General features: G+C 37.6%; 1 protein-coding gene across 1 annotated transcript in view; it reads left to right on the forward strand.

Moving 5' to 3' along the window:
* Nucleotides 1-27,860, forward strand: part of calcr (calcitonin receptor) — a 59,375-nt gene that overhangs the window by 15,799 nt on the left and 15,716 nt on the right. The window contains exons 2-9 of the mRNA XM_039681085.2: nucleotides 7,988-8,053; nucleotides 10,617-10,779; nucleotides 12,979-13,086; nucleotides 14,898-15,001; nucleotides 15,369-15,537; nucleotides 16,438-16,548; nucleotides 20,946-21,058; nucleotides 23,978-24,069. Of these exons, the coding sequence (XP_039537019.2) occupies nucleotides 8,009-8,053; nucleotides 10,617-10,779; nucleotides 12,979-13,086; nucleotides 14,898-15,001; nucleotides 15,369-15,537; nucleotides 16,438-16,548; nucleotides 20,946-21,058; nucleotides 23,978-24,069 (905 nt within the window). The 5' untranslated portion in view covers nucleotides 7,988-8,008. The remainder of the gene's footprint in view (nucleotides 1-7,987; nucleotides 8,054-10,616; nucleotides 10,780-12,978; nucleotides 13,087-14,897; nucleotides 15,002-15,368; nucleotides 15,538-16,437; nucleotides 16,549-20,945; nucleotides 21,059-23,977; nucleotides 24,070-27,860) is intronic.

The following is a 27,860-nucleotide window of genomic DNA, read 5'->3' on the forward strand; positions in this document are numbered from 1 at the left end:
TAAGCCACTTGTCTGTCATCTTTATCGACGTGCTATTTCAACCACTCACACCGAAGCCAACCCGTGACGCTGATGAGAGCGACGCAACTGAAATATTAGGAAATATTAAATGAAACGATATTAGGTAGATTGGACAACACGGATGAAATAGCAGCATCGATGTTAACGCTTGCTTCCTCGATGCGAGCCGCCATTGTTGTCTGAATCAAAACAGTCTCACGGTCGCTTCTCCACTACGTCACATCTATGAAACTCCCGCCCTGCGTCCTGATTGGCTAAGCCATAAAGTTGGTTGGAGAAATCACTCTCAATGGAAGAGGTTCCAGATGGATGCGAGTGAAGCTAGGCGGAGCTAAGCGGAACGACATTCATCTGGCTAGGGCCAGGTTAGCGATAGACGTCATTTTCGCGCGAAGAAAGCGACATAGTAAACAACAATGGATGACAGACAGCAGATCTTGTTCTTGCTTCTCGGCATGTTTGTCACAAGAAACAAGCATTAGGCGTTTCTCAATACCAAGTACGTAGCCAACGCAGAGTCCGACTGATGCCGAGGACGTGAGTCCAGTAACGTTAATTCTGCTATTGGAACAGCGCGTTCTTGAACTCGCCACTCAGCTTGCTCTGCTACTCCTGTTATCTCTGATCTATGTACATTTTAGGCAACAATAAAACGAAATATGTTATAAAACACCAACGCGTAGCTGATTATATTCACTGCATGTATGTAACGTTATATTTATCACAAAACTAAATATAAAACACAACCCTGCCTCGTTTCGTTTAAATTTAAAAATATTAAACATATTCCAGGCAATATGCAATGTATTGCATGTCGCATTGGTACAAATGTTGCAATAACCAACATTACAGATCTTGTAATAAAATGACAAAACTATCTCTTTTTGTTGAATTTCAGTTTATCAATAATAGCCATTATAAAAGTACATGATAAAACTGAAAGTAAAAAGACTGATCATGATTACTCCTCAATGGATCGAGTCCAGATTGAACTTCCTGACCAAAAAAAGTTGTGGGCGGGGTTCGGGCTGGCATCCAGGCTAAGTTTACATCTTACGATTCTGATTCTTTTTTTGCGTGATATACAGTAAACTCGCAATTCTGAGTTTCTCGCAATTGTTTCTCGCAATTCTGATTTTTTTCCCACCCCCCCCCCCACTGATTTTGAGTTCATAACTCGAAACAGTGACTTTAGATCAGTCACAATTACCTTTTTTATTTTTTATTCTGTGGCAACAAGCTTCTATAGTGAACAGTTCTAAAAAGATCCATTTTTTCTTAGTGTGAAGAACATTTAACAAATCTAAAGAATTTTTTTTTTTAACTTTAAAGAACCTTTAGTGGTGTTCTACATGGATCAGGTCCTCTTCATTCTTCAAGGTTCTTCATGGAACCATCAATGCCTAAGAAACTTTATTGTTAAGAGTATACAGTACCTGTATGTGCCTACACTTGATTCACATTATTGTTCTCTGTACATGCAGCACTGAGAGCCTAATCGGGGAAGAACAGAGAACACACCAGTGCCACAGCATTTTAAGTGCTCTCTGAAATATGGATATCACTCTGAGTGCATTTTCCTGTCCTCTTGTTTGATATCACTCCAGTCCATTTTGCTGCTATATTAATATTACACCTATTAAATCCAGCTAATGGCTTATTGCTGTTCAGGGGGATCTCGCTCAGTGACAGAATTAGCCGGGTTAATGATTCAGAATGTTGTGCTTTTCATTTACCAAAACACCCTAGATGCCCTCACCCGCTTGCGCTTCAGCTGTACTTCAGAAGGTTAGATATTTTTCATTTTTTTTTATGTAATGCATAGTACAAGGTCAGATTTTGAGAGTACAAATGATGCTCTCAGGAAAGCTCAATTTTACAGTGAGTAAAATGGCTGGTCTAATGGCAGATGGAAGAAACAGTCCTTCTTTTTGCATGCCCTGGCATCATGACAGCATTTCACAATAGCACTACACGTTCATACCCATGTGCTTTGGCGATACTGAGGTGCTCTGTCACAGTTGACTGTAATGGTTCACAATTCACTTATGCCTCATTTTGTAAATGGGAGAGGATATTGATGTGGACCACACTTGTCTCCCCCCCTCCCCCCAAATCTATACAGTTTATAGAGAAGGACATCTTTTTGTTGGAACAATCCCATGGGAGGGCATAGGGAGGTTGAAAGAGACTTTGTTCTGATGGTAGTTTTCATTTTTTTTTGGACGATTTTTGTCATTCCACATTTACGATGAGAAACTCTAAGAGCACAGTACATTGAAAGAGAAAAGTAAAGTCAGATGAAGTGGTGTTATTTAGTTATCCTGGTATATACAGTACATCATTTGGATATATGCAGTCAGCTGCAAAATAAAATTTTATAAAGAAGATTTTAAAGTTAAGATTTAATAAATAACCCAATGGGCCCCCTGAAACCACACAGCTTACAAGAATTAAGTTAAATACAAAATATAACACTGCAATTTTGTGCGAGTTACAATCTGGTGGTTCTTAAGATGCAACTTTCCCTAACACCGTAATTTTTACTTATTACAAACAATACATTCATCCTGTTAAAAGTATGATCAGAGCTGTGCAGTAGCGTTCTCGGGCCCAGAGCTGCGCAGTAGCGATCTTTTAGCAATCGTTTTGAGCGTCGATTGAAAAGTTGAAAGAAACTTTATGGCAATGAGCTGTGACGGGGTTCAGCGGCAAAACGCCAGTAACCAATCGGAATATAGAAGTCCTTCACGCTGGCTGATTCCGGAGAAACATGCAATGTAAACGTTCGTTCCTACCAAAACATTAGTTCCGAGAAAATGGAAGAGAAGCTAATAATCGTTGTTGCCGTGTTTCCTACTGGTTTCGTATCATTTATGACATCACGTTGTTTGCCTATAGGGACCACGTGAGCGCAACTTTTATTTGAAATATTTACGAACGCTCGTATTAAAGCTGTAATTTGCTCTCTGTTGACCGCAAATAATAATAATGGCTAACTATTTTTTTCCTGACCAAATGTGACCAAAACGGTAATAAAAATCCTGCCATTATAAAAGGTTTCTTCAACGTATTGCTTGTTTTTTTTCTGTTTATTACATTTCATGTTGTGACACTTGGATTTTCACTAGGATTAGTCACTAGGATTTTCATTGTAGGGGGGCTAAGCTCCCATGAGGATATGATTTTTTTTTTATAATAAAAAAAGGTAACACATTTTAGTTTAGGATCTAATGCTCACTATTAACCAGTTTCATTGACATGCAAAGGTAGGGTTTTATAAACACTGTGGTCCCGAATGTGAGGTAAGTTGTTCAGGGTTTCCCCAAGAAAATTTTGATTTCTCTGATCTACATATGTACCTTTTAGGACATTTTGAAGGCATCACCCTCTTTTTGTCTTGTTTTTATCTTGCCCTGCCTCTTCCCCTCCTAAATCTGAGCTTTGACTGATATAGGCTTTTCATTTTTGTCAGTCAGTGAAGAAAGTAAACATAGGGTCAACAAATAGGTTGATTTTGCCTATAAATCATTTTTATCAGACTCGTTTATTTACTAAATGCTACTCAAGCTAGGCAATTAAGTATATTAAATGCATTCACAATATGTACTGTAGGCTACACAGTCATTATTGATCTTATGCTAATACAGGACCGTTGACAGGGCTTTATCATCAAAGAGGTCCTAAATTTGAGGTTGGTATAGGGGCTTCACATTTTTTATTTCTCTGATATGTGCATTTCAAGACGTTTGAATACCAAAAAAAGGATAAGAAATAGCTTTAAAACCATGTCAGTGGGAAGTAGATTATTTGTCAATACCTGCTCTCTCCTCATCTCCATCACTCTTTCTTTTTTTCTCAGTCTCTTCATCCCTTTCTCTCCCCCTCCGAAGGCTGAGCTTTTTTAGGCTACAATTTGTAGGCTATGATATTCTCAATACATGCATTATTACTCTTGTGCCTAAAATGATGAAACCAGCTTTGTTAACGTTTCTTGTCCCCTCACAATGAAGCGGCAAGAGCTTCTTTGACGCTCAAGTCGGTGGCGGTGTGAACGTACAGTGAAGGCTTCCTCAGCGCTTGTGCACAGTGATATGAACAGCAATGATGGCGTCAGTTTTATTGGATCAATCTTATCCTTTGGAAGTGCATACACATGGATTTTCAAGCGCAGAAAACAGCATTCTTGAGATGTCGACAACGCAAACCAAACTCTTCCAGGCCTCAGCTACAGTGTTTGAGCGCGGGTCAAAGTAGATGCCGTTCACTGTCCGCGTTATTATACAAATTAGTTACAAACCTATCGGTCTGTAACCAGTAAGTAAGACTGGAATTACTGACTCATTTCAGGCAGTTCAGAATCAGTTCTTTTATTTGACACATGCCTTTGGTGTGAGATACCCGGGTTCGAACCCACTGCGAGACACCAATGTGTCCCTGAGCAAGACACTCCAGACCGACCTCTGACATATATAGTAAGATGCTTTGGATAAAAGTGTCAGATACTTACAGTTTAGTGGTCATTAAAGAGATTTCAAAGCTGAAAGCTTCAATAAGAATGAAGTATTTCAGAGATTATGTTAAATAATTGGTTACTATATATAGAACTACATATCAGTCTTCACTAAGCCATTTTATGGAGCTTTAAGGAAGTTGTCATGGAGGATTTGGGTTTTGCCATCACTAAAGGATTAAAAGTAATTTTCGCAAACAAACATTATTAAAGGCTTTTAAGGGAAGAAAGCAGTGTCATCTTTCATTCTAAAAAAAAAAAGCTTTCATAAAAATGTCTGTCTTCCTTACAAGTTCAACATCCTTTTTTAAATTCCAGATCTTAACGTTTGAGTCTTCAGACTTGTGCTTCCTCAGGGAATACCCAGCCTTTTGGCTAACGTGATGAAGAAAAGCTTTAATTCATCCTCACAGAGGAACATTAATTATCTTGGCTAATGATCACAACTTATATGGAGTTGAATCCTAAGACTGGGATCCATTCTCCTTTTTCTCCACTTCCTATTTCTATCTTGGCTAAGGGGGAAGGGGGGGGGGGGGGGCAATGATTAGAAAGCCTTCATCCCTTTATTCCTGTGCCACTGACCACAGGAACAGGGCCATGTGCTCATATCTAAAAATGGCTAGACAGCTATTCAATGATGGGGACATTTTTTCATGGTGTTTTGCCACATCAGAATTGGGCTATTTAGTTTCTTTTTTAAGCAAAGAAAATGAAATTATGTGCAATTATTGGGTTTGGATGACACTCAAAGCGGAATACATCTTCATATCGGTAAATTGACAATGAAACATATTTATGCAACAGTGATTTTTTTGTGTTTGAATTTACTTTGAAACAATTTTAACTAGTAAATTTCACATATAATTACAACGAAACGTATAAATTAAACCTTGAGACATTTTAATGTTGAAAAAACTGAAATAGTATTTTCTTGTAATATGTGCTAATCTGTTAGTTTACTTTAATTTCCTGAGGAAATATCTTCAATGGTAACTGAATTTCATCATATGAAGAGAACACAAATAACTTTGGTTAAACATTCCTTCTGGGTTTGGTAAATAAATAAATGCTCTGTAAGCAACGTTTTACTTCATTTACTGAGAAATACATGGTCCGCTAGAGACTTGTGGATTGTCTGTGTGAGTGTGTGTGTGCGACCAAAATGGCCCCACGAGGACGGTAAAGCCATAAATTGCCAATATTGATGTTAGGGTTAGTGGTAGTGCCTATACACAGAAATCACAGTAATTTCTGAATAATAATGCAGAAAAGAGTCATTAGATCAGTATAAAAACCACAGAACACAAAAAATCCAAATGAGACAGAAAAAAAACAATATTTGTGTGTCAGAACATATTACTACAGAACAAAATGAAACCATTTTAAGTGTTAATGCATTAAATAACAATGAGCAATTTGTTGCAGTATTTATTAATATTAGTTAATGTTAGATAATACAAATACAACTATTAATTTTTAGTTTTTTAGAACAACTTTTGTTCCAACTGAAGGGATGCATGACTGCGTTTTAAAGGCATTGGACTGCATGTCCAAGAATCGGTTGCATAAGAAGTTGAATTGATTCAGGCTGTTCTTATTTGTTCTTAAAATAATGGTATGTTTTTTTGTTTTTTTTGGAATCCTCCAGCTTTGGAAAGAAAACCAGTAATATTTCAGTCAAATATCTTCTCTGAATGTGATATGTGTTGTGACAGAACACAGTAAGAGCCCTGAGGCGGTACATACACACTGCACATCCTAATAAATCAGCACTCAAACTGGCTGCTGATAATCTGAGGTAATGTCAACACTGTGGAGTGGATCCAGAGGTTTAGTAGCTATTCCTGGTATCTTTCTGTCTGTCTATCAGAGAAATACCCCCACTGTGATCTAAAGAGAGGTGTTGAGCGCAAACATTCTGTTACACTGGAGAGAAACTGGCTCTCAGCAAGGGTTTTACATTGCTCTTTCTCACCCCTCTCTGCTTTACTGCCATTGCATTTTCTGTTGCATTTTCAAGTGCTAATAGAGTAGAGAATACAGTAGGCAGCTGAACTGTTAGCATGTTGTTATTGGTATGTTGGCAGAGATGGTTTGACCTACAGCTACATATAAAAATGTTACATGGCACTGAGGGCTAATGAAATCCATTTTGACATGCCAGTGATGTACAGTAGGTTAACAGCCAGAGTCTAGCTTTGATACATCATACTCGGGGAACACAATTTACACATGCCAAGAGCCAAATGAGACAATAAATTGACTTTGGCAAGTAAATAAAATTGAGTTACTCAGCAATGGCTGGTAATGTTATAAGGAACTGCAACATAATATATGACTGTATAAATTATAATTTACCCTGTGTAATGTACGTGACACGAGTGATTCAAATCAAGGATATATGAAGTGTCTACTAAATCTATCATATAGGATCTGTCTACTGAAGTGGAAAATGTACCATTAGAAGTTGATCGAGAATGCCTAGTAGTTTGTTTGTTTGGTTTTTTTTTCAATCCAGAACTGCATGTGACATCTAATATTCCCAGCATGGATCTCCCAAATGAGGAACAAATGGAATTATTTAGATGTTTTTTCTTCGTTTTCTTCCTTTTCCCTAGTCAAATGTATAGATACATACCCATAGATGTATGGATGGATGGATGGATGTATTGATGGATGTATGAGTAGATAGATAGATAGATAGATAGATATATAGATAGATAGATAGATAGATAGATAGATAGATAGATAGATAGATAGATAGATAGATAGATAGATAGATAGATAGATAGATAGATAGATGACACACTCTCAGAAAAAAAGGTACAAAAGCTGTCACTGGGGCCGTACCCTTTCAAAAGATACACTTTTGTACCTAAAGGCTGCATATTGGTACCTTAATGGTACATATTAGCACCTAAAATGTACTTATTAACACCTAAAATGTACATAATGTACATATTAGCACCTGAAATGTACATATTAGCACCTAAAATTTACATATCAGCACCTGAAATGTATATATTAGCACCTGAAATGGACATATTCACACCTAAAATGTACTTATATTAGCACCTAAAATCGACAAAAGTTTACCTTTTGAAAAGGTACGGCCACAGTGACAGCTTTTGTACCTTTTTTTCTGAGAGTGTAGATAGATAGATATAGGATAGGTAAAATATGGACAAACCAAAATGTTGGGTTAAAAATATAATTTCAAATGTTAACCCAACTTAAAACTTTCACTTTCAACTGTACATTTTTTAATTGCATTTTTAACCCAACATTTGGGTTTGTCCATATTTTACCCAAATTTGGGTTAAGACAACCCAGCATTTTTTAGAGTATAGATAGATAGATAGATAGATATATTTGTAGAATGTTTTTGTCAAAGTTCTCAGTGTGTTGCATTCTCAGACAGTTTTTTATTATCTTTTTGTGTGTTTACAGATAAAGCCGGGATTTGAGAACATGGGTTGGCAAGAGACCCTATGGCTTTTGACATCATTTATCTTGGTGAGTGGACCATAACATCACATTCATTTGTTTGTTTAAATGTAATGCATTTTTATTATACACACTCATAGTGAAATTAGCCTAAAACACGTTCTCGTTATTCGAATTCGTCATTTTCCCCATTTGAACTTGCAATTGCTAAAGCGTGCAACTTTTCCTGGTCACTAAATCTGAGTTGTTTTTTTGTGAACTGTCATCAGATGATTTTCTCCTGATTTCCCCCACCCCCACTATCCACTAGAAAAAAGAAAAAAAAACATTACTCACTAATTGCTCCAGTTTGGTAATTACAAGCGGAGGTGACCTGAAAACCTGCAGAACTCTTGAGGCATGAAATGGTGGCTCCATCAATGCTGGTATCAGAGCAGCTGGCTCCATGTCAGAATGATGAAATGGGAGCATATGAAGCCCTCTGCATGTAGTACATTAGCACTATAGTATCACCGCAACTCACAAACAAGCCAATAGCCTACTTTGCTAATTGTATGTGCGCACTAATATAATAAGTCCTCTCTGTTTAAGTTTGACCTTGAAGTAGCTTTCCCATGCCTGTGAATTAATCTAACTTAGTGGAAAAGTAATGAGCTTGCAGAATGGCATGTAACATTTAAAAGTATAATGGGAAATGGCATGTAATTAAAGCTAGACTGAACAGCAAAAACTGAGAGCAAGAATGTCGATTGGTATTAATAAGTGTAAAAAAAAATGGGTCTACTTATTTTCTGTTGGACTTTTAAGATACAATTGTAGTTTTTGAAACATGACCTTATTCGTTCTTGACATCCAGTTTCCATTGAAGGACAAATGGTTTTCCTGACTGACTTGGGTGGTGGCCTGGTGGTCGTATGTATGACGTCATTTACTTCAAAGTTTGGAGTGACATCATATGTACGGCTGCTAAACTGCTACATGGGACATCAGAAACCTCACAGATGAGTTTGGTGTTGTAAATGCGTTATTGCGCGCAGGTAAGACAGACGCACAGCACTAAAGAAGCTGCCACAGACTTTTCTCAGTTTGTTTAACGGCAGTAATGAGAAGCTGGGTTTGAGAGGATCTGCCAAAGTAAAAATCTCTGCACAAAAGCATCAAAGTTTCAGTCGTAAATGAATGTAGAATTTATTAATGTGAGGTGTCTGAAAGGGGAAAAAGGGTAAAGTACTTTTGAATTGTCTCTTTGACTTCCCATTGAACTATAAGATGACTCATACCAGCGATACAATGGTTAGAGATGCGCTTTGAATTTTGATAATAAGCCTGTCTTTGTGGGTAAAGCTTTCCCCCTTTTATTCTTCTAGAAAAGCATTAAATTCTGTGAAGGATTTCTTATCTTTTTACAATACTGATATGAGCAGAGGAATGTGTCTGCCGGTTCTCTTGTGTAAAATCATACCGTTTCAAATGTCAAGTGCCCATGTGATGTCCTCAGAACTGCATTTGAGGTTGCAGGGGTGACATAGTGGTGCTTATGGTGTTTCTGCTGTGGAAGGTTGTGTGTCATTCAGAAATGAATACAGAAAATCCCAGTCTAATTCCAGAGTTTGAATTGAGGTAGCAAACAGTACAGACTTGTAAGGAAGACGGAATAAACATGAGAGTGTATAGGTGCACAGTAGTGGCCAAAAGTGACCTCTGGAGGGTATATTTGTTTTTAATGACCCTACAAGTTTAATTAAACCATCAAAATATGAGTAAAAATATTATATATATACTGTTTTAAATATTTTACATATAAGGGAAGAACGTTTAGTGATTTATCTGACAAAGTTATTTGGCAAAAAAGGCTACAGGATAGATTTTATTATGCAATAATAAGCTGACTACAAAATAATCATTTATTAAAATTTCGTTGATTCTCTCTTGTTTGTGCATTTCTTTGTATGACGGCCAGGCCAAAAATTGTCACAAAATTTGACGTTTCATCACGTTATCATGAATAAAACAATTGACTCGAAAAACGACTATGCAAAATCTTTAACAATTTTTTTTATAACATTTTGAATAAAGACTGGACATCACTTTTGGCTTCTATAGTAATTACCCATAAACATATTAGATAATAGCAGTGTTTGAAATTTCAGTTAGCCATTTGTATTTAATTTATAATTCCTTAAAATTTTATTAATTACCTTATTTTATGCACCAGTGTTGAAGAACACATCATTTCCCAAGAAACCTCAAATGATGTTTACATTTCATAAAACTGAAATCTGAAATCAATGTGTTTTTGCTCTAATTTTATTCGATTCGATTTTTTTTTTTGCATATCAGGGAATAAATGGGCAAAATGTATGTATCTATCTATATTTAGTGAAAAAAGTTAGTTATGTAATTGTTCATGTTTTGTTCCAAACCTTATGTGACTATGTGAATATATTTCAATTCCAATTCAGTAACGTCCTACGTCCACTTCATGCCATTCTCATTTAAATTCCACTTTAATATCCCACATCCTGTGGGGTGTGTCCGATTCGACTTAAATTCCAACTCGTGAACGGGAACCAATTCTTAAATATTGAATTTTCAACCTTGCTTCTGTGGTCAAGTGCATCTCTCTTTGCAGAATGTAACAAAGGCTGGAACAACTGAGACAAAAACAGAGCCTAGCGCTGATTTATCCCTTACTCCTGTCATGATGGCAGTGGATGGAGAGAGACTGATCATGACTCAGTCTCAGTACAAATGTCTGGAACTTCTGAGCCGAGATGGATCCCATAATAAAACAGGTAGGTTTATTTTCAATTCATTTTCATTTGAATGACAGCCTTGTTAAAGTCAAAGACTATTAGTGGATCACTTCATGGCTGATCAGGGAAACAATAAAGGTTCTTCTCAAAAGGTGAAATGTGATAAAATACTTCCTCCCAGTTTTTTTTTTTTTACTTTTTCAACTGTCTTTAATGCATTTTGAGCATAAATAAATATCTGTAAAGCACAAAGTCACTCCAAATGGAGCTATTCACTATATCAGTGTCACTGATTCTGAACTCCCTGAAACGCATCCATTGTAGTCTTGAGTTTACTTCAAGAAACAAACATGACTCAATATTCCTCATTTAAATAATTCCTGCCCAAGGCATACGCATAGGCCTGATGAGTTAATTAGTACTGTGTTGTTGCCACACCCATGTCTTATGATGTTATGGTAAGGAGCGGGAGATTTCCAAAACACGCTTGAAACGGTTGACCAATCATATTACACTGGTCCAGTCAATCTATTAGAGCACAGAAGGAGGGGCTTCATAAAAACAGGAACTAAACAGGGGTGCGTTTCCCAGACAACGACGTAGTTCACTGCTTCACTACCATAGTACGATGCATCGTTGGAGAAATCAACTAGCTAGTCATGACAGTTTCCTGAAACTCATTGTTGCAAAGTATCGTTCAACCACGTTGGTTTCGCACGTGGTGGAGTAAAATTACTTTTAATGAAACTGTTTGAGATCCAATTAACGTTAGATTTTTTAATATAATTTACAAACATGTCATCGGAGGACTATTTCTAAATGTTCTCAGTTATTTCGCTTTATTACCAGACTCAATATTTCGCTCGTTCTTACATAGCACGTTCGCACATGCGCACTCTTCAAACACGTTACTTAAAATCTTTTAACAAACTAAAAGACGTAAATAATATTTGTATGTATTCTAAATAAAAGGCACCGGTTGTACTGAATGTCAGGAAAGATAAGGATTTATTACCTCCAAATGTGATGCAATATAGAAACGATGCCTCTAACCACAGGTCGAGAGCTGTCGTTCAAACCACACAACTTTGCGATGCTGTTTGCAAATGTTCGTTGGAACGATGGTTTCGGGAAACACCGACTCGTTGAACTATGCTGATAACGACGAAACTTGCGACCAGAGTTGACTAACGATGCTTTCCCAGAACGTTACTGACAGACTGGGAAGAGAGGAGCTGCAACAATTTGAAAATAATGGGCCTATCTCAATATGTGTTCTTGTCTGTTCTGGTGTTTTTGTGAAATGTCATCTTTTGTGGCCCAAGTACTGTCCCAATACACAAGTTTGCATTTTGGCAGGTTAAAAATCCCAGAAGTGTTCTTGACACACCCATTTTACCAAGGATGCATCGGTTGGTAACTTGACGGCAGAAATATCCCAGCATTTATTTCGGCATTCGAGGAAGGAGAGGCAGGTCATTACAGTAATTAGTTTTTCCACAATTTTGTTTTGCTAATTCACTTCTGAGAACATTGGATGTGAGACAACATCTGTGTAGATTTCAAATATCGGCATTTTATGGAAATTTATGGTGAATCGTTAACGTTTTCAGAAGTGAGAATCTCCATAGATTTACTCACAGACTGGTTCTACCCCACAGTCAAGAGGCCATTGCAGCCTGGCTGTTATCGTCAATAATTCTCGTTATGTTTGGGTACTGCCGACGGCGTCTGTGCGGGGGTATTGTTGCACAATACCAGCAAGAACACATTGTCTCAAACTGTCAGCAGCATTCTGTGTGCTCGTCACCTTGTGAGTTCACTGTGTTCACCGTGCATTAACAAATACAACTTTTGATTTGAATAATGTATTAGTTAATGTTGAAATTAAAATTAACAAAAAATAATAAATGCTGTAGAAGTGCAGTTCATTATTAGATCATGTTAACTAGTGTAATGTTAACTAATGAAACCTTGTTGTAAAGTGTTACCGTAGTTACCCTTCAAAATGATATGCAGAGCGGCAGGTGCTACACACATCCAGAAACAGCCCACGATTAGACCTTTTCATCAGCTTAGTTTCAATAAATGTTTTGTTTCCTTTTACTGAGGACATTTTAATTTCAGAAAGTTACATTATGTTTTCCTTGTACAATAAACTCTTGGATCTCAAAAGATCAAGGAACACTTGAGTCCTCATGAAACGACCGCTTTAAGATGTCTATTTAACTTTTATAGGGTCGTTTTGCAGCAGATTCTGGGATGGCTTGCTCTGTTGGGATGAAACCCCAGCTGGAACCTTTGCCTCACAGAACTGTCCAGATTACCCCAGCTTTGACCCCTTAGGTAAGACTCCCGATCACATCTGATTGTCGATCCAGAAAAACTTCAAATCATTGAGATTCTACAGCACGCTGTCATATCTGTTACATGTCTCTGGTCTGACTATTATGAAACACAAGATGTTGATCCAAAGAAAGAGTTCCAAAGCACGAGCGCAAGCTACTGAGATGATAAGTGAAGCCCTATAATGAGTTCTCAGACTGTCTGGAAACATTCATATAAGCTTTTTTTTAAGTGCAAAAATAATATATTAGCTGATGGCTAGTGTTGTTCTAAAGGAGACAGCAATTTTTTGCTACAGGACAAAAGAAGCTTTTCCATATCAAACATCTGTGAGTTCTTAAATATCATTGAAATTAATCTGCTGAGGTAAGGATATAACAGGAGACAATCTCTGCTGTTCGCTTATAGAGATCTCTCTGCGCGAGAATCAGCTCACTGTGTTTGTTATAAGACACTGATTGATTGATTCCAGAGGCCGTGGGCTGGAGTCAATCAATGGAACAACTTAATGCGTACTCACACTAGGCACAGTTGCCTTGTACCGAGCCCGAGCGTGATTGTCCCCCTCCCCTCTCGCTCTCTAGTCTGCAGTCACATTGCACTTTAAGTGATAGTTCATCCAAAAATGAACATTTTGAAGATCTTTTTGATGAAATCTGAGAGATTTCTGTCCCTCCATTGACAGCTACACAACTACCACTGAAGCTTCAAAAAGTTCATTTCCAGTGTTGTAGTACTCGAGACTCGGACTCGGTCTCGAGACCATATTTTAATGGTCTTGGTCTTGTCATGGACTCGTGTGCATTTGGACTCGGAATTGACTCGTACTCGAACATTTTTTTTTTAGGACTCGGAATTATTCCCGAGTCCACTCGAGTTCAATTAAAAATATTTTTCATGATTATTAATGTATGTTAATAAAATATTTCTTTAAATTGATTGACACGCCCAGTGATTGGTGATGTTCTAGTGCGCAACTGCGCATGACAAATTGTAATAAAATTACTTTTAACACCACCTACTATGTGGCCTTTTTACCCTAAACTGATCATATTTTTTAAACTCTAAGTAAATTCAGTAAAAAAAAAAAAAAAAAAAGGATTTCTCTAAGTAAATAAAAGTAAATTAGGTAATCAACCCTCACTGGTCTCGGTCTCGACTCGGACTCGACCGTCTCTGGTCTCGGACTCGACTCGGACTCGACTCTCTATGGACTCGGTCTTGACTCGGACTCGACTCTCTCTGGTCTCGGTGTCGACTCGGACTCGAGTGAGGTGGTCTCGACTACAACACTGTTCATTTCGGATTGTAAAACTAATCAACATGAATTGAGCGGTTTAGTCAGAGAGACTCGATTGCTTTATATGATGCACAGATTGAAGTTAGGCTTTTATTCACATACAAACATTGATCAGCGAACATAAACAGAAGCTCAACTGAACTTTCTTGATGTGAGAGAACAAACCTCATTGGCTTCTCATACATCAAGCGAACATGCTTGAGCATCCGTTTACCACGACTGATGCGTGATGTTCACCAAAAAGGTGAGAACCAGGCCTGTTATAAACCTAAATATACTAGAATTCATAGTATCCCATCCAAGAAGCAATGATGTTTTGGCGCAGTTCGCAATCACACTACATGCATACCGTGCCCGAGCCCCATCAAACCCCTCCTCTTCAAGCGGGCCCGGGCACGATATGGAGCGATCACACTAGTCAAACGAACCAGACTTTGAGGGTTAAAGAACGCGTAGTGTAAGTACATCCTTAAGCTCAAGTCATTACTCTAAACTTTCTTTTTCCTTGCAGAAAAAGTAACCAAATACTGTGATGAATCTGGCAACTGGGTACACAGTTCATCCATCAATAAAACCTGGTCCCACTGTCTCACATTCTCAAAGGAAAAAATTAAGGTAAAATATAGCACACTACTGAGTTGTAGATTTTTTTCATTCATACCACAAAAATTGGTTTTAAATGCCAAAGGCAGTATTAAACATAAGACAGCACAATTGCCGTCTGGATACAGTACAGTCTCGGATATGCCTATTTAAAAAGTCCAAAATTAATGTCCATTTTGGCTGTGTTGAAAAACATTTAATAACTAGTGATATGCATAGCCCTTGACTTTGCTTTAGGTGAGTGTTCATCTATATAGACTCCAAGCATGAAGAAAGAGAAAGAACATATACTTCAGTGCTTGGTCCCTAATTATCCAATAGGTCTAAAATCAGACACTTCTTTTATCTTTAATCTCAAAACGAATGCTTTCTTCTTCAGACGTTACCAGTTCATGGCTTTTTAGAGACAGAGACGGAGATGGATCCTACAGCTGAGAGTCAGGTCAGCCCTGTAGTGACTCAGAAAGCGGAGGAGAGGAAGAAGATCATCGATGGTCAATATAAATGCTTTGAGAAAATGAACAGAGACCAGCCATATAACAAATCAGGTGTGGAAAGAGAGAGCCTCAGATGAGGTTTTAGATTGAATCATTAGAAACTCTTGACCTATGGCTAAGCCACGCCCACTCCACTCACTCGGACACAGAGTCAACATGCGGGCACAGCGCTATGGCAGCTATCACAGTAGGAGACATTTCACAGGAGGCAATTGGTTATTTTTAGAGACAGAAAGATTATATATCAGTTCGAAGTCACCTAAAGGGCCTTAACTATGCATTGGATAATAATTTTGTTGAGAAGGTCGATGAAAAACTTCAGCTAACAGTGTAAACGTGATAAACCACATCATTGCCATCACCGTTTGGTGCTACAGTATTTACAGGAATCATTCAGTGCAAAATTGTTAACATTTGTTATCTCGGTTATTTACAGATACGTTAATGAAGCTAAGTGACATGATGTACAACACAGCTAGAAGTTAACGTTTTCTAATGTTAGGCTAACGTTAGCCTAATGTTATGTTAGGCTACGACTCAACTTAGAACAGATGTAGACATCCTTGTTTAATTTGTCCACGTTTAGTTGGTGTTGTGGTCAACCGCATAACTTAATCGCATACCTTTATAAAGAGCAGACTCTCGGTTGAGATGTGGCTTGGGAAAGGGTAAAAATATAAATACCGCCACCCAGCCTCTTGGGAACCTAGTGTTGGAGTTGCATGTACCCCATGTACAACGTTTTGACCATTTTAAACTTGAAATGACAAGAAAAAACGAATGAAAACTGACTAACTGCAATGCATTTCAATGGACGTGGAAGCAGAGAATGACCGAGTGTATTGGGTTAGCTGCGCACTGTGATTGGCTCATTGCTTTTGAGGGCGTGGCTTAGCCATAGGTCAATTGCCCGGAGGAATTGGCCCTGATTGTTTGTGTGCTTGTCTTTAGGTCCATACTGTAACCGGACATGGGACGGATGGCTATGCTGGGACGACACTCCAGCAGGAATGTACACTTCTCAGTACTGCCCCAATTACTTCCCTGACTTTGACTCCACTGGTACAATTCTTTCACTTTTTGTTGATCTTTTCTGAAAACTAATCAAAACAGTGGTGTAAGTTACGTTCACGTTCACTCTGAGTAGAACGTCATGTGTTGTCTTCTCATTATTATCGTTTTCGGGGTGTAACGGTTCACAAAATTTACGGTTCGGTTCGATATGATGTAGTGGTAACACGGTTCAGTACGTTTTCGATACAGCAAAAAGAAAGAAATGCTTCCATTTTTATTTATTTATTTAAACTAACATCATAAAGTGAGTTTAAAATAGTAATTTATTTATTAAAACTAACATCATAAAGTATGATCTTTTTTTACTTTGAACTATAATGAAGCTATAGCATACTTGACTCTTAGCATAAAAAACAAAAACAGCTCCTTATGAAAAAAAATTAAATGTAATATTGTAGTAGTTATAAACAAAGGTTTGTTTTATTTCAGTTTTATCTTAAGTTTGCAAGGCTCCAGATTAACATTTGAGGGCAGTAATTTTATTCATAATGTCAAAATAATAACGGAGAAATTTGAATGCAAGCTCACTAGATCTCGCAGCGATGTCATTACTTATGTGGCGAATTAAAATTACTGGATCTCTTAACACAACGTAGTAACATTGTCACATGATCAAGATTGGCTCGTGTTCATAACTGTATTCAAAACTCATAACGGTCCGTTAATCAAAAATAAGTTGCGCAGTTTCGTTCCGCTTTCATCACGTTTACCATTTGATTTTGGGCAACGTTGTGGTGGTCAACCTTCTGTTAGCACGAAAGCTAACAAAATTTTGATCGGCAGGAAGAATGGTCCAACAAATTGTTTGGTTTGAAATGCGTACCAAACCGAAAGCCTCGTACCGAACGTTTAAATACGAATACGTGTACCGTTACACCCCCTAGATTTTTCAATACATATCGATTCTGAAATATCTGAAATGCTTCCAATACTCATTTCCCACAGAATAGATACATGATACCAGCTGTGCTTTCTCTCTCAGACAGGAAGTTACACACACTGTAAACAGTTGTGAAAGAATGTGTAACAGTATAATGGATCCGTGCATCAGGTCTTAACCCTCGTGCATTGTTCAAATTCACTACCCTTTCGTTATGTTCGTGGCTGAAAAAAGCCACTACTTTAAACTGCTGTAAAAATGTATCAGATAAATATTTTTTTCAATTTTTTTTGCATAAATCTATTAACCGACCTCAGTCCTGATCAAAACTACTAAATTTTTTTTTAAAATTCAGGATTTTAACTCTTAAATTGCCAAATTCATAAATGATGTCACTGATTTGGGGAAAAAAAAAACACAAAATGACTTATTTTCAATATAAAATATGATAGTGGACTGGATTTTTTTTTTACCTTTTATCACAGTCTTGGACATGTCAAAGATTAGAAACAACATTGGTTTTGATGCATTGTTAGTTTTTGTGTAGCATCAGATTTTTACTTTTTCTCCCTCATTTACTGTTCGTGGCTGTTTTTGCCCCATTGACTTCCATTATAACCACATTTTTTGATTGCAAAGCCATGACACCATAAAATCATGCATTTTTGATTGTTGATGGTTTTCCCTGTTGGGAAGAGGTAAAATGTGTAATTTTTACTGTTGATAACCAGGTGGAACCATTTAACCCTTTAGACAGGCCTGTGCAAAAAAAAGCTTAGTTTCTGGCTTTTACATGGAGTTATATAGAGTATAATAGCATATTACAGTGTGTATATGTGTGTGTGGGTGTGCGTGAGTGTGTGAGAGAGTGTGAGAACTCACCTTGATGCGTCTGAGAAAATAAAAATATACACTTCAGCTCTCAAAACTACATGGAGTAAACAAAAACAAAGTAAGTGTATTTATGCATCTGCTGCCTTTTGATGGTGAGAAATGCAGACTAAACAAAAACAAAGCAAGTGGATATAAACGCTTGTCATTTGATGGTGAGAAGAGCAGCAAGCAACATGAGAAAGGGCTTGACTTGTAGTGAAGTTTTAGAGATGATTATGCAGTCTGACCCCTCCAGCGAGCTGCAGGAGGTATTGTCTTCTCACTCTGACCGCAGACTCAGGACAGTCAGATCCTGGTTTGGATGTGGCACCCTCATCATCATCTCAAGCTTCCACTGAAGGCGAGGAGGATTCAGATGATCCTGGATCTGGATGGACTGGGAGAATCTTGAGAGGGACATGGTAGCTCTGAAAATCGCACGACTACTGCGATCATCCCACAGGCAACGTGTGGACTCCCCTCTGGATCTGTAGACGCTGGCCAAAATCAGCAGCCCCATGTAGGCACAGAGATCTGTGGAGTCCACAGATCCAGGATCCTCTGAATCCTCCTCGCCTTCAGTGGAGCACTAGCTTCCACTGAAAGCAGGAGGATTCTGTGGATCCTGGATCGGGGTGGATTGGGAGAAATGGCGAAGTATGGTTTTCCACCAATGCGGAGACAATTCCCTTTCTTCAGCCTGCAAGAGGCGTGAGTCGAGGGCCAAAACGCTATGCTATCGCAATGGTTCAGAACATGGATTCTGTGTTCAATCTGTTTTTTACGGAGGAGACGACTGACCTCATTGTCAGCATGACCAACCTCCATGGACACCGCACAATGAGAAACTGGACTGGGGTGGACTCCACAGATCTCTGTGCCTACATGGGGCTACTGATTTTGGCCAGCGTCTACAGATCCAGAGGGGAGTCCACACGTTGCCTGTGGGATGATTACAGTGGTCATGCGATTTTCAGAGCTACCATGTCCCTCTCAAGATTCTCCCAGTCCATCCAGATCCAGGATCATCTGAATCCTCCTCGCCTTCAGTGGAAGCTTGAGATGATGATGAGGGTGCCACATCCAAACCAGGATCTGACTGTCCTGAGTCTGCGGTCAGAGTGAGAAGACAATACCTCCTGCAGCTCGCTGGAGGGGTCAGACTGCATAATCATCTCTAAAACTTCACTACAAGTCAAGCCCTTTCTCATGTTGCTTGCTGCTCTTCTCACCATCAAATGACAAGCGTTTATATCCACTTGCTTTGTTTTTGTTTAGTCTGCATTTCTCACCATCAAAAGGCAGCAGATGCATAAATACACTTACTTTGTTTTTGTTTACTCCATGTAGTTTTGAGAGCTGAAGTGTATATTTTTATTTTCTCAGACGCATCAAGGTGAGTTCTCACACTCTCTCACACACTCACGCACACCCACACACACATATACACACTGTAATATGCTATTATACTCTATATAACTCCATGTAAAAGCCAGAAACTAAGCTTTTTTTTTGCACAGGCCTGTCTAAAGGGTTAAATGGTTCCACCTGGTTATCAACAGTAAAAATTACAAATTTTACCTCTTCCCAACAGGGAAAACCATCAACAATCAAAAATGCATGATTTTATAGTGTCATGGCTTTGCAATCAAAAAATGTGGTTATAATGGAAGTCAATGGGGCAAAAACAGCCACGAACAGTAAATGAGGGAGAAAAAGTTAAAATCTGATGCTACACAAAAACTAACAATGCATCAAAACCAATGTTGTTTCTAATCTTTGACATGTCCAAGACTGTGATAAAAGGTGAAAAAAAATCCAGTCCACAATCATATTTTATATTGAAAATAAGTCATTTTCTGTGTTTTTTTCCCAAATCAGTGACATCATTTATGAATTTGGCAATTAAAGAGTTAAAATCCTGAAATTTTTTTAAACATTTAGTAGTTTTGATCAGGACTGAGGTCGGTTAATAGATTTATGCAAAAAAATTCGAAAAAAATATTTATCTGATACATTTTTACAGCAGTTTAAAGTAGTGGCTTTTTTCAGCCACGAACATAACGAAAGGGTAGTGAATTTGCCCAGAGTGTACTGTTGAGTTTTTGAAAAATTTCAAAGCATTTTCCCAAAATATGTGTCAAAATAAGATTTGTCACCAAAAATCATTCCATTTGCTGAAACAAAGAAAAAGTTACGGCCAAATTAAGACTAAAAAATACCCCATAGTGGCTGAAAAAAGCCACAACAGCACATAAGTGACAGCAGCCTCATAGCTTACTTGGTGCCAAATTATGAGATAATATTAAAAAATATTTATATGGCAGTGTTTCCCAATGGTATCGATGTCAAAATTGTGGCTTGTTAAAATGCTGAGTGGATAGTAACTTTGGAAAACCACTAGCCACAGTGGCTGTTGAGCAAAAAAGTTAACGTTAAGCCCTGCAGATAATTATTCTAGGTCATCATCCTGAAGCAAAGCCAGTTTAGAACCTTTGCAGGTCTACACCACCCCAATTCTTGAAACATTTTGAAAGCTTTGAGCCTTTCTGTCAACGGGGTTACTTTAAAAGCTAAAGTATAATGGCTTTTGTCATGCACTTATCTCAGATCTTTTTCCTTGTTCATTTAGAAAAAGTCATCAAATATTGTGATGAGACTGGAAACTGGTTCAGACACCCTGAAACAAACAGGACTTGGTCCAACTACACCCTTTGCATTGCTCATACCAAGGACAAAATCAAGGTAGGAGGATGGGACATGCTTAAATTCTGCGCTTGTCTTAAAGGAAGGAAAAGGTTATTGTTATGAGTATTTCTGAACTAAAGGGTCAGTCAGATGTTATGAAAAGAAACTCTTACAGTGCACATTCTAGCTAACAAAAATATGTTCTAAGAACATTTCGCTATTGTTCCCATTAAGTTTTGAAAACGTTATTTTGGATTGTTCTCAGAACGTTCAAAACTTTCGCAATTTAAAATGTTTTTTCTTAGTTATATGAATATTAAGGGAACCATCCATTTGATCATTTTGCAAATGTACGTTCAAAAGGAACATTCCCATAATGTTTGGAAAATTTAAGTTTCACATAACCAAGACAAAAATAAAATGTTTTAAAAATATAAAAAGAACCGAACATTCATCATTTTCAACAATGACTTAACGGGAACATTAGGAAACCATTCTTAGAACATATTTGTGTTAACTGGGATGTTCGATTGCAAGATTTCAACGGAAAGACTTTATTTCCTGTGATTTTAGCCCATGTGTTTAAAAATGCAATTACAGTTTATATCCAGAATATCCAGATAGCTTTTGCTTTTCTAAAATGTGTTTATAAATATTACAAAAGTAAACGAGAAAAATAATTAGCAGATCAACATACCACAATATCATAAAAAAGCAGAAATATGATAGATACAGCTCTGATACACTTTCATTCTATTTAAAAGCTATTCCTGAAGGCATTGTTGGATTTGAGTGTTTCTTTCAGACTCAGTGGCAGTGAAGCGTTATGTCGACACAAGGCAGATTCAGTTTAACTTAACAGCTTTTCTGGGGGACAGCGGCTCTGAAAATAATTCATAACATAATGGTTTCAGAGCCATACAACTGCTTCTTTACAAAGTGAGGGATAGAGAGAAAATGTCATCTCAGGCAAACTCAAATAAAGTCTGTGCAGTTCACTCCAGATGGAGTTCATAAAAAAGGCATAGAAAATTGGGATATGCACTTTCAATGCTACTTTTATGCTTTGTTACTACTTTGAGATTGCATAAAACTTACTGGTAAATATCAACTTTTTTATTATTATGTTTAATACCTCAAAATATACTTAATACTGAAGTTCAAGGTTGATACTTTGTGAATTGTTGTAATCCTATGAGAACTGATTATTAACAGAATATCAATGTGATAACACACTTTAAATACCGTGCATAATTAATTTTAAAATTGCATAAGTTATTGCTAAAATTGCATAAGTTATTGTTAGAGTGAAATCTTATATGATATATATATAGTTTTAAAAATCTGTTTTGATTTTCTCCACTTTTCTTAATAATAATTATATTACAGTTTTTCTCAATTGCTTAAACACTATAACCAGGCTTTTGAACTAAAATTTCAAAACCATAATGCCATTTATCAAAAAGCACACCCATTTCCCTAAACTATAAACACTATTCCCTGTTTTGACACATGATGAATCAGAATTGTTGAACAATCACTGCAAAACTCTACACACAAATCCCTTAATTTCTCATTGCCTAGACCATGTGGTCATTTAGAAAGCACTAGCATTCAATATTGTTCACTCAAGTCAGCATAGTTTCAGCTCACTTAGCACACAATTACCCAGATGAAAACACTGAGAGTCACAATTTAACACACATCAATCAGAACTTTCAAGGTGCCTAAAAGTGCCAGAGTCAGTTCATCTGAGTTTTGGAACAATGGATCCACAAAGAAATGAAGGAAGAGGACGTGGAGGGAGCGGAAGAGGATATGGTGAAGGAGGAGGAAGAGGATATGGTGAATCCTCTTTAAAGAGAATCACCATAAAGAGGATATGGTGAAGGAGGAGGAAGAGGAGGATGCGATGAAGGAGGAGGAAGAGGATATGGTGAAGGAGGAGGAAGAAGAGGAGGACGTGGTGAAGGAGGAGGAAGAGGATATGGTGAAGGAGGAGGAAGAAGAGGAAGAGGAGGACGTGGTGAAGGAGGAGGAAGAGGACATGGTGAAGGAGGAGGAAGAGGACATCGTGAAGGAGGGAGAGGAGGAGGAAGAGGACATGGTGAAGGAGGGAGAGGAGGAGGAAGAGGGGGACGTGGTGAAGGATGAGGTAGAAGAGATGGTGGTGAAGCAGGAGGAAAAAAGCAGTCTCAGATGAAATTAGAGCCACTTGAGTTGATCATGTCCTTGTCCATGGCATGACTATGAGGGAGGCTGGACAACGAGTACAGCCTAATTTGAGTCACTTCACCTTCGCCTCCATCATCAGAAATTTCAGGGAGAAAAACAGGAAAACAGGGGTGAGTCAGGCAAAAGAATTTTACCTCTGCTGCCGGGCTAGGGCTAATATAGCCTGTGATGTGGATGTGATTGGCTTGACCCAGACCAAAGGCAGGAGGCTGAGGTGGAATAATCTTTTTTTTTTTTTTTTTTTTTTTTTTTTTGTGGTACTGTGTAGTACATGAATGAATAAAAATGCGCCAATGTATCCATTGGTTGTGTCTTTTGTCATGTGAAAAAGTTTGTGAGGAGGGGAACCACAAGTAACATAACTTACCAGTTTTGGAAATGTTGTTTTGAATTTATTGGACCAGTGTGTTAGACTATGTTGTAGTGTGTGTTATTTTGAGGGCTTGTGTGTCCTGTCTGAGGGCAAAGTTTGTTTTTTCAGCAAGAGTGAATGGTTTTGAATGTAGAGTTTCATTTTGACCTGAAAATAGGTTGTTTGGGAAACTGGGTGAGACGTTATGGATTTGTGTTTACTGTTTTGAGAATAAGAGGCATAGTTTCAAGAAATGTGTTTAAGCAATCGAGAAAAACTGTAAAACTACTCTATTGAATAATAAATTGCAGAAATACATTTGAATATAAAAGCTGAATTTACATTAGGGTGAACGTGGTTTGACCTTAACATTATTTGTCTCATTTCAGATGGCGTATATCTTGTATTACATGGCGATTGTGGGTCATGCTCTTTCTATCGTGTCCCTTCTCATCTCGCTGGCCATATTCTTTTATTTCAGGTGAGTTTCCACCTCCTCTTGACTGTCTCCACCCATACGAGTTGAAGGCCAGAAATATCAGCGTAGCTGCAGTTACTTCAGAACGATCAATAAAACTCTCGATGATGGGTCGCTCAGTTGTTCACTTGTTTTTGGCAGGGATGTGTGTTGTCTACTCTCAAACATTACTCAGAGCGGTTGACGGTGACGGTGTGGAGGTAGAGTGCTGCGGTTGGCGTCTGAGATTTATTTAATTGACAGAGTCCGCGTTTAAGCTTTTCAAAGAGAGATTTACCAAGCGGCTCTCGGTTGCCCTATTTATCACTGTGGTCAATTCAAACCGAATAGAAAAGATGGATAGGCGTTCCCGTCAGCATGGCCACGCGGAAATTCAGTCTGAACCCTGAAGCTAAATGCATTAACCCTTGAATTATATTCAACTCTGGATCAGGCTTTTGCCTTTACAAGTCAGGAAAATTGGCTGAATTACCATATACAGTGCTTTGTGAACGCATCGAAATCTAAACCAACCACCTTATTTGACTGAATTGCAAATCGTACACTGAAATGCAATTCAAGTTTGTAAACAAACTGAAATCCAAAAGGAATTATTTCAATATGATATTGTTTTGGTGAACTAATTGCTATTTTGGAATCCTATAAATTTTTACTTATGAAAAACAGTATAACAAAAATGTTTTTCAACAAAAATGAAAAAGTCTGGAATAATTGATGACGCCCATTGAATTATTGGAAAAATAATGCACACCCGAGGTGGTAATGCGGCAACGCACATTAGACCTCAGGTTTTGCATCATTTTTCAATAATTCAACGGCCTGAAGTCAATTATTCCGCTTGTACTACAGTTACCACACCCCAAAACATTGTTCAGATGATGTATTTCAAGACATCTTTCAGGTTTTTCTCCTTGAAACGCTCTTGTGTGTGGGACTTCTTTTTCATCTAATCCCAAGCCTCCGTTGCTAATTCCAAAACGTCATTTTAGAGCTAGTAATGGAGACTTGAGCCACTGATAGCGGACTAATTGCACACCTTAGAACTTTTGTCAACCTATCAGTTTCAAGCATTTAACTTCCCCATGGTATACAAGGACTGGTACGTTTCTGCGGGTTGTACACTAAGCGTTGCTTTTAAACGCCCTCGTTCGTGTTTGTTTGAGCACTCTCTGAGCTAAAATGGTTTCTATTTACAGTGTGTTTTTACAAGCTTTGTTGAGCATTGTAGCCAATCACAATCATATCTGTTGAGTGCATGAACGCAAAGGCCTATCAGTAGCGCTAGTCAGTAAATTAGTCAGAATTCACTTAACACTGCTGAAAACGCACAGGGTTTTGTGTTGTTTGCTTGTGATAATCCTTTCATTTTAACATACTAAGTGTAAACACAATGTAAATAAGAGATTCATTGTATAATTAAGACAGTTAAGGAAATCCGTTTTACCAATTTTACCAAAACTTAATCACAAGACTCATGTTTTACATATAAAATGAAGTCTGGATATAGAAAGAAATGCAACGGAGAGCTCAGGGCTTTTGTCTGTATTCAGATTAGCCCGTGAGGGAGGGTATCGCGACTCTCCTCACATAGCCACATGCCGGGTTTCAATTGATTATGGAACTGTAATAATACATTTACCTGACATAATAAATTGTTATATTTGATTATTCTAACAGACATTGACTTTATTTTCATTACAGTTAAAATAGTCAAACATTAACGTGTATTTAATGATGCACAGAAATCATTGAAAAAGATGAAACGAGTAAGATGAAACGAGTTAATAAGATAAAATGTATTGCATTTAATTAAAAATCACTTTGCCATGGGAAAGACGGTAAACGTGTGAGACCTTCGCCTCTAATCGAACATCATATCCTGCATATTTGTGGTCTATATCCCATTAATAATTCACTGGAATGCACAAAGAATCTCACTTTTTTCTCCTCAATCCTAACGTCTCTTCTTTCTGGGTTTGTTTTCACAGGTAAATACAATTTATTATCTGTCAAAATTACGGAAATCACTTTGAAACAGTATCACGCAATGCTGAAGTGGACATTTCTGATTAAGGCAATAATACAGATATGTATTACTTACTGATATTTAACCCGTCTGTTATTGCCGTGGAAAGAATCTCGCTTTTGGGCTTATTTATATTCTCTTGTTGAAAGTACCTTGTTGATGCTTTTACACTTTTAAATGTCCTTTTAATGTTCAATGGTTGAAATGTGAGTGGAATAATATCATCTCGTTAAACCTAACGTACAGAAAAAAATATAAAAAAGAGAAAAGGGTATAATTGCGTTCATAAAGCGAGCTTTTCACTGATTGTGAAGGTACACCCATAATTCGTGCAAAGCGTCATGGGGCGTAGGAATAAGGTGGATATGTTCATTTGTTTTATAGAATAAGTACTGTATGTGTGTCAAAACTATTTAAAGGTACAGTTGTGTAGACTTGAACTTATGCTGTTCACACAAGTATGTAGTTTTACTTTTGTCAGTCACGAATTCAGTTAATTAAGATTATTGATTTAGCGGTTGAAATAAAAACATAACATAACATTGTAGGATTTGTGATTCAGTTCAATGAGCGTGCTTGTTTTTATGGACGTTTAAATGATTTAGTGATCCTTCTGTCATTAACATTAACAAATGAACTTTTAATAGGACCCGACTGTTTGCACTCCACTTACAGGCTAAAAGAGAAAGGTCATTTGGCTCCGGCATCGCTAAAAAAAGGATACTTTCTCATCATTGTGTTTTATTGAGTTCAAATCCGTGGTGTCCAAATGTCTGGAAGAGCTGCACTAAGCTCTGAGCCAAATGACGAGTAGTATTTGTCAGGTTTTGTGTGTCATTTCATGCTGACTTGGTTCCCTCCGTATGTCTGAGTCCCCTAGGGTAAACTTAATTTCATGGGTAATTAAATGTAGGAGCCAAAGAGTAATATATACATTTTGGGTTGTATGTCACATAGTATGGCAGTTGTATCCAGCAAGTAAGTTTACAATCTCATAGTTTATTATTATTTCTTTTTTCACTAAGCAATCATTGAAAGCTTGAGAGAGAGTCAATGGACTCTTTAGATCGATCATTATTTAGAGGATTGAAAGTAAATTTCTATTTAGACCTCATTTCAATATTAGCGCTCAACAAATCCTTTTTTTTTTTTCAAGAAATTACAGTCTGTTGTTAGGACTGTTGTTATTTCATTTCATTTTTGATTATGGCATCATGACATGTTTCATATCCCAGCAAATGTAGCCTAAAATTACTGGGGGGAAAAGGGAAAGCTAGAACATTTGGATGTTTTGACATCATTCTGTTTGTGCCTAAGCGATCTGATCAACAAGTCAACATCTTGCTACTTTTTTGAAATATTAAATTTATTCGCAATTGCTACATTTTTATTGTGTCAATTATGACGTTGGTTTGGTACACTATCTTGAGGTGTAACGTAGCAACGCTTGTTTTTATGGTACGATGGTGATATTTACTGTCCGATCCTCTGAGATGTCAAAGTCTTAATGTTGTCTTATTGAGTCCAGATGTGCTGCTCAAAGAGGTGCGTGTCAGCATACAGCTGCGCTAAGCTTTAATTTATGCCCCACCAGTTAATGCCAGAAATTTTTGGTTTGGAATATGGGAAATAGCTTTGGAAAATGAGCTCAGCTTTCACTCCCATCCCAGCTTTGCACTCAGCTGATCTCTGCTGGCAATTTTAGGTTAAATTGAGTGAAATCATGTGAGTAGCATGACCTTCTTAATTGGGAGATTGTGATGACATT

Source organism: Pimephales promelas, chromosome 18 (assembly GCF_988280905.1).
Source record: "Pimephales promelas chromosome 18, fPimPro1.hap1.1, whole genome shotgun sequence".
In the NCBI taxonomy this organism is placed as follows: Eukaryota; Metazoa; Chordata; class Actinopteri; order Cypriniformes; family Leuciscidae; genus Pimephales; species Pimephales promelas.